The following is a 7,481-nucleotide window of genomic DNA, read 5'->3' as shown; positions in this document are numbered from 1 at the left end:
GGCAAAGATATTAGGCTTCTCTCTGCTATAAACGTTGTGAAGACATTTTTTTTTCTTTAAATGATTCATGGTTTGCCTTTTAATTTTAATCCTTTTTACTCATCTGAACTTTTAATATTTTTATGTGGTAAAATCTACACTTTTTTTTTTTTTTTCTGTAGCGTTCTTCTGATTTTAAGTTTGGAGAGTCCTCTCCCATTCAAAGCCAACTAAAGAATCACCCAAAATTTATTCTCAGTTTTTAATGTTTGGTTTACTTTGCTTCTGCTTTATTGTAGTCTTGCTTTAATATAGTTAACGAGTTACTCCGTCTGGAATTTATTTGTTAATCTGGTAAGGAGTGAAGTGCTAAGCTGATTTTTCCTCCCTAAATAGCTAACTAGTTATCCTAATACCACGTATGGAAGGACGACTTTCCTCCACTCGTGAGTGAATCTGAAGATGGCGTCTGCTAGGACCGCACGGCCTCGAGGCTGCCTTCCAGCACTATCTCTTTTGGGTGGGGGGGGAGGACACGGAAGTGAAGTGTGTCATCCACTTGGCTCCCAGTTGCTGGAGCCAAGAAATAGGATCAAGAAAAACAGTCACCTCCTTCAAGGACCCAGATAAACATAGTGAATTGTATTCAAATGCAAAACAATCACCCCCTTGTTCCTGCTTGGGGCGGGGGAGCTCCGGACTAGGGTGAGGCTGGGAGCTGCCGGCTCCAGGCAGGGTAAATATTAACTGGATGCTGAGTTCCAGGGAGGAAAAGGGGGATTTAATGATCAGTATCCAATTTTCCGTTGTAATACTGGTTGGTTTTAACACAATGTGACCTCAGCCAGCTTACTGAACACTGCAGCGTGCCAAGGTTTAATTACTTGTTGCAAAGTCAGGTAGAGAAGGATGAAGGGTGCATAGTGCTAGCGAGGGGACCAGAGCGCTTGGTTCCCGGGGGGTCCCGGTGCCCGGCCCAACTCACCGAATGCTCCTCTGAGTCAGACGTCTGGGACGAGATGATGGGGTTAAAGCTGGTTGGGGACAAGGGGCCCAATTTTTTCCTCATGGCCCGGATCTGAAGCAGCGCCCGGAAGGCTACAAGAAGGGAACAGATCATCAGGCCATCCTGATAACAGGAGTCAGGATGAACGGGAACCCCGGGCAGATACCACAGTTCCCCCTCCCAGGGGCGGGCAGTTTGCAGACCCTCCCAGCGGGTCTCGGCCTAGGGCTCTGGGACTCACGCAATCGGCAGATGGGACAGTTGTTGGCTTGGTAGCGTAGGGTGTCGGCACACGTGTTACACAAGCAGAGGTGACGACAGGGCAGAATCAAGGTGTCCCGGACATCTGAGAGACACACCACACACTCAGCACTGTTATCGCTTACTTCATCCTCAGCCACCTGTCCCGGGAGATAGAAACGTAGCCAGTGACACAAAGACATTCGTGTCCTCTCTGTTCTTTGCAAGCAGCTTGCCTGAAGAGCGGAGACAAGGGGCGAGAACCATATCCTACATTTACTTTGGACTTTCGCATGCGCATTCGCATACTGGGTTTCCCTTATTCTGGGAGCTGCTTCTCTCAAGCTGTCCTAGGGGATCAGACTGTCGGGGCGGCGGTGTAAGGAGACCCCACAGGGAGGGGCGGGGGGGGGCATGCAGGAACACTGCAAGGGAGCCCGGTAATGGGCGGCCGGGGTTCTGCAGGGGAACTCATCCAAACCTGCCGAAGCTTTTCATTTCCAGAGCGATATAAGCATAAGCATCTGGAATGAGGAAGAAAATCCCCTCCTCGGACCAAACTGATTCCAGAGTTCAGCACACCGACTCCCTGGATCGGAGTTTCACCAAAGCGTTTCTCCCTCCGCCTCCCAGGAAAAGCACATTCAGAATTTGGGGTAGAACCTGCCTTAGAATCCTGTGTGTTGTACTTGTTTTCGATTCCGTAGATCTCCTGAAGGAGGTAGCTGACCCCATCTACCTGAAGAGCAAACAGCAAAGTTCAAGGGTAGGTTGACTGGACAGAGAGAAAGTGGGAACTCGTCCCTCAACCTTCGCTGGTAACCAGGGGCTACTGACTTACAATGAAAAAAATCAAAGGCCTAGACAAGTAAAGGGTGCTCTTATTTACTTACGTTTTCCCTCTGACAGGGAAACGAAAATCAAATGTTTAATCCACCCACCATTCTGCCCAAGAGGGAGCACAAAAGTTCACGAATGCAACACTAATTTGAGTACCGCAGCTCAAGGTCACAGACAGGAAAGCAGAGTTAAGAAGGGCAGAGACTAGCAAAAGGATGGAGCCTACGCATCAAAATTAAAGTGTTGGCTATGTAACAGACATGAAGTGCGGACATTTCAAAAATAAAGGGATGGGGGGGGGCGTCTGGGTGGCGCAGTCAGGTAAGCACCTGATCAGAGACCTCTCAAGAGTTGGACGCTTAACCAACTGAGCCACCCTGGTGCTCCGTAAAGAAATGAATCTTTTTTTTTTTTAAAGATTTTATTTATTTATTTGACAGACAGAGATCACAAGGAGGCAGAGAGGCCGGCAGAGAGAGAGGAGGAAGCAGGTTCCCCGCTGAGCAGAGAGCCCGATGCGGGGCTCGATCCCAGGACCCTGGGATCATGACCTGCTGAAGGCAGAAGCTTTAACCCACTGAGCCACCCAGGCGCCCCAAGAAATAAATCTTTAACAATTTTATTATTTTTATTATTAAAGAATGGAACAGAGAAAGAAAGAGGAGAAACGGGCAAGGGGAGGAGTGGGAGGAAAACATGAGGAGAGACAGAAAGACAGTAGGATCTCGAAGGGGAGACAACTGAGCCCCTGCACCTGCACAAGCCACCCCACCACCCGCATGGCCAAGGAGCCTTCTTGGCCCTAACCCTTTAAAACCTCAACGTCAGGGGCACCTGGGTGGCTCAGTGGGTTAAGCCTCTGCCTTCAGCTTAGGTCATGGTCTCAGGGTCCTAGGATCGAGCCCCATATCAGACTCTCTGCTCAATGGGGAGCCTGTTTCCTCCTCTCTCTCTCTCTGCCTGCCTGTCTCTCTGCCTAATTGTGATCTCTGTCAAATAAATAAATAAAATCTTAAAAAAAAAAAAAAGGAAAATAGACAAATCATTTACCTTCAGTGACCCTAGCCTTTCTAGGCATCCTGGAGAACCAGGCCTCCCCATGAGCCAACTCACCAAGGCTTGGCCTTCCTAGGCAGTATCCTGGGCTCAGGATCTGTTTTCTCCTCTGCCTTTCAAAACTTGTTTCAACTTACTGATCGATTAAATTGGAAAGGATATTATCAACAAATTTATGTTCAGGTGTTACTGACTGCTATTGACCTCATGAAGAGAGGAGAACACTTAACCCCCAAGAATGAACAATACAGAATTCAGACCCTTACCACCCCACCTGCAGGGGGTCCTGCCAATGCCCCGGACCCCCTTCTCCCCTCCTCACTGACTCTGCTTCCACTTGGGCAAAAGTGGGGAAAAATAAAGTGCTGGGACCCAGTGGGGGTTAGGAGCAGACACACACATAACTTGCTGGTCATTCTGGGAAGGGGGCAGATGGCCAGTAAACTTGGGATTTAGAAAAGCAGTGGTGGGATGAATTAAGCCAAGGGCCCTAATTGGCTCTGAATTGGACCTTCAGCTTGGAATGCTTCTCACCCTGGCATTTTGAATAAAAGGAACTCTCCCGAAACCTAATGTCAAGAGACAAATCTTGTCCTTTCATTTCTTAAGTCCTTTGCTCAGATAACGGGCGCCTCAACACCCACAATTCTGGAACAGTAAAGACGCCCCAAATCAGTATTCCTTTCAGGCCTCCCAAGGAGTTTCTAACACACAAAAGTACTCCCTTTTTCACTTTTCTTTGATTAAAAAGGGGGGGGGTCGGTGGGAGAGAAAGAAGGGTGCTTAGCAAAAGAGAAAAAAAGAGAAAGAGTGATCAAAAGTGTGTGGGGACACCAAGGAGCCCTGGCTGTCCAGTACTTACCACTTGTTTCTGTTTGAGGGGCTTGACGCAGAAAGTTCCATCTGTGTGCTGGAATGAAAGAGGACCGTTATGACCCGAAGGAGGGCGAGAAGGCACAGGTGTTCTTGGTTGCTGCCCTCAAGTATACACGTGTGGGATTACAGACGCTTCCCTCACACCCGCAGGGCCTTCCAAGTATCCAGTGTGACTTTTCCATTTTAAGAAGAGGAAACCAAGGGCTCAGAGCTGCAGGCCACGTGGCGAGTTGGTAGCAGGGCTGGCACTAGACCCAGGGGCAGCCCCCGGTGTGAGGCTCCTTTGGCTTGACCACAGCCTCTGAGCCGGACCCATCCTGCTGCAACTCAGGCAGCAGCAAACAGGGCAGCCCGAGACCCCACACGAAAGCCAGTTAAACGTAATAAAGCGAGGTCCCGTAAAGTTACTCACCTTTTCGAAAGTGCCCAGCAGTACATGGCAATGGCCAAAATACTCTGAAAAATAAGTAAGTAAATAAAGGCACATGGATGAGGAAGAAAGCACAACAACACACCTCGTGGGTCTTCTACCTTCTACCTCCCCCGATTCCCTGTGCCCGGCGAACCGCTGCTCCGGGCTGTGAGAAGGGGCACATTCTGTAATCCATGCTGCTCTCGCCCGCCTGAGGACCCAGGGACCCAGGGACCGCCTGCCCGGGCCCCACGGAGAGGGCCTGTGGCTCGTGCACCACCAAAGGGCAGCGTGTACAGCGAAAGAAGATAAAGGGGCCCGTACCGTCCCCTTCATCCACCACGGCGTGGACCACTAAAGGGTAAACTTCTCGGTCCAGATCAAAGCCAAGCTAAAGGGAAAGAAAAGGAAAGAAAAAAGGACTTAGCATGTTGAGATGACACAGTGTCCATCAGGGAGGGAGACGTCATCAAGAGGCATTAAGTCATCTGTGCTCTCGTTCCTCAACCTCGTGACCACCTGAGTCTGTCCCGTGGGAGGCCCCTGTCTCTTTCTAAAGCCTTGTGGCTATGACACCCTCTAACTTCACAGGTTCCTTGCAGGTTCCTGGCTTTCTCCAAGTATCTGAGGTGAAGGGGCTCCTTTGGAACAGAAAAGTTAAGGGCGTTGGGTCTATCTTAAGGGTGTGAAGGAGTCACAGGGCTGAAGGACAGTGTGGTCTCCGAGCACGGGGGACAGGGGACCGGCCGGCTGTAGTCCGGATGAGGCCCTAGGTCCCTGTTCCTGCGCCTCCGCCCAGGAGCCTGCTGCCTGGTCCCAGAGCCACTCACCTCCTCCTCTGCCCACTGGGAGGGGTCCACGGTGTGGGAGGGCAGGCAGAACTGCTGGCAGACCCCGCGCTTGTAGTGCACCGTCTCCGACTGCAGGCTGTTGTCTTTGGGGATGTAGCTGTTGAGCAAAGAGTGAAAGTCAGTATCTGGCCCAGACGGAGGGACCGGTTCCTCTGTCCCACGCATGCCGGGTCTCAACATCAACAGGCTCTAGGGACAGAAGAGGAGAGGACAGAAAATATTTCCTTCATTGTCTGTTTTCTTTGCTCCTGCTCGATCATGCCGCTAAACTTATCCATTCAACCCACCATCCCCAAAAAGGCAGCTTAATGGATGTTTAATAGCATCTTGATGACATAAAGGTTCCGCTGCCCCTTGCCACGACACATGATGGCACAGTTTGAAGGGAAAAGGTGAAAAGGTGGAGGCTCTAGAAAAGAAAACCCAAATTCAGGAGCCAGATTTCACCTCACGTGGTAGAAGAAGATTTTCTTCCATGGGCGAGTGGGGGACGTGGACCCTCGCCCGTCTGGGGAGGACGCGGCTCACCTGGTCTCTTGTTCTCACCTGGCAATCCCATTCTGGAACTCTTCCGTGGCTTGGTAGTAGATGGTGATGGCCACCCGGGCATCCGTGTCGAAGGTGAACTCCACGTTGTAGTGGACCTTAGCCCCGCCGGCCTCTTCTCCAGCGGTCTTCACCTCCTCCGCACACCTGGGAGACCACAAAGACTCAGCACTTTGCCGAGACCAAATCAGTATTTTTAAATACACACACACACAGACACAGACACACACAGACACACAGAGACACACACACAGACACGCACACATGTGTATTTAAACTTACTACGTTATGAGCTTCTCTCCATGGTCATAAACTTAACGCCCACGTCTTCAATCTGAACAACGGCTGAGTTCCTCAAGACCACTACAGGGGGGCATTTTGGTAGTGCTACCGTGAACACTTGGGCATTGGCCAGACCCCCTTTTGTTTTGTTTTGACTGTAATCAAAGTTTCTACTCACATAGTTTCCACAAGGCTTGTCACAAAAGCAGCAGGCCCCACCCGTCCCCTCCTCCTTTTCAGAGACCATCTCTACCTCTTCCAGCTGACCATTTTGGCATTCACTGTGTGTTCCTACAGAACATGCTTGTGTGATTCTTGACTTCAGTTTCAGGTGTTATCCGTGGACCTCCTACCACGGGAGCCAGGATTTCCTTCTCTTCCCTTAAGCGGCCCCATAGGAGTACGCCCCCTGCCCCCAAGTGTGTACTTCATGATTCCGGGAGCTCAGCACCTTTGTGTCTGCATTACTGGGTTTATATTAACATGATCAGCTTAGCCACAGAGTGGTCGCTGATTGTCTTTTCCTGCGCCAGTTTTTCTTGGAGTCTGGGCTCATTTCCTGCTTCAGTGGCTCAGTGTCCTGTGTCCTTTTCACTCACCCACACCCTAGTCCTCTGCTGGCTGGTTACATGTCTCTCTCCACGTTCAAAAGCACCAAGCGCTTCGTGCATTTTGTCTTCTCGAGATGCTCTCTGGACCCCAGGCGCTCTGAGCCTGCACACAGCCTCTCAGAACCAGCCTCCCCCATGACCCTGGGGAGGGCCCGCCACCTCTTTCCCACATCTCCTGCCTTCTTCCTCCGGGTACGCCTGCCCTGCGGCAGGGCTCCTCTTCCACTAGCCTCCTGGAAAAGGATGTGTTGGAAGGATCCACTCCTTGAGAGATTTTACTCTCCAGTCACACTGCATTGAAAGTCTGGTTGAATAAGGGGTTCTAGGGTATAAATAACTTCTAAAAAAGACATTTGGAGCATTGGCGCATTATCTCTCAGCTTCTGGCGTTGCTCCCAAGAGGATCCTGTTTTCCTCTGATGTCGGATCTCTGCCTTACCACCCACTGGGCTGGGCGCTCCAGGGGTCCCTGCCATTTGGAAACTCAGGCCCTCTGGTTTTGGGAAGTTTTCTTAACTTCTTCAGTCGTTGATGGTGATCTCCTTCCTTCTATATTCTCTCTTCCCTTTCCAGAACCATTAGTTGCATGTGGGACCTTTATTCTTTGTATCTTTCCTCTTTTCTGTATCTCAACCTTTTGGTCCCACTTTCTGGACTATTTCGACTTTTCCTCTTCTGTTTCATTGGCTTTTTCATTTCGGCTACTACGTTTTTAATTTCTGAGTCTTTTTTTTTTTTTTTTTCCTGTTGGTTTGTTCTGCCCGTCTTTCATATTATAGGCA

General features: G+C 50.2%; 1 protein-coding gene across 6 annotated transcripts in view; it reads right to left on the bottom strand.

Moving 5' to 3' along the window:
- RNF157 (ring finger protein 157) overlaps nucleotides 1–7,481 on the bottom strand; it is an 80,989-nt gene that overhangs the window by 17,275 nt on the left and 56,233 nt on the right. For all 6 annotated transcript variants that reach the window (XM_045085871.1, XM_045085869.1, XM_045085872.1 and 3 more), the window contains 8 exons: nucleotides 5,807–5,953; nucleotides 5,240–5,357; nucleotides 4,734–4,800; nucleotides 4,410–4,453; nucleotides 3,984–4,031; nucleotides 1,893–1,964; nucleotides 1,227–1,386; nucleotides 965–1,077 (listed from right to left, as the gene is read on the bottom strand). In XM_045085871.1, the coding sequence (XP_044941806.1) occupies nucleotides 965–1,077; nucleotides 1,227–1,386; nucleotides 1,893–1,964; nucleotides 3,984–4,031; nucleotides 4,410–4,453; nucleotides 4,734–4,800; nucleotides 5,240–5,357; nucleotides 5,807–5,953 (769 nt within the window). The remainder of the gene's footprint in view (nucleotides 1–964; nucleotides 1,078–1,226; nucleotides 1,387–1,892; nucleotides 1,965–3,983; nucleotides 4,032–4,409; nucleotides 4,454–4,733; nucleotides 4,801–5,239; nucleotides 5,358–5,806; nucleotides 5,954–7,481) is intronic.

The sequence above is a fragment of the Mustela putorius genome, unplaced genomic scaffold, assembly GCF_011764305.1.
Source record: "Mustela putorius furo isolate JIRA1106 unplaced genomic scaffold, ASM1176430v1.1 tig00000873_pilon_pilon_pilon, whole genome shotgun sequence".
NCBI lineage: Eukaryota > Metazoa > Chordata > Mammalia > Carnivora > Mustelidae > Mustela > Mustela putorius.
Note: the sequence above shows the minus strand (reverse complement) of the source record. Positions and strands in the feature narration are given on the sequence as shown.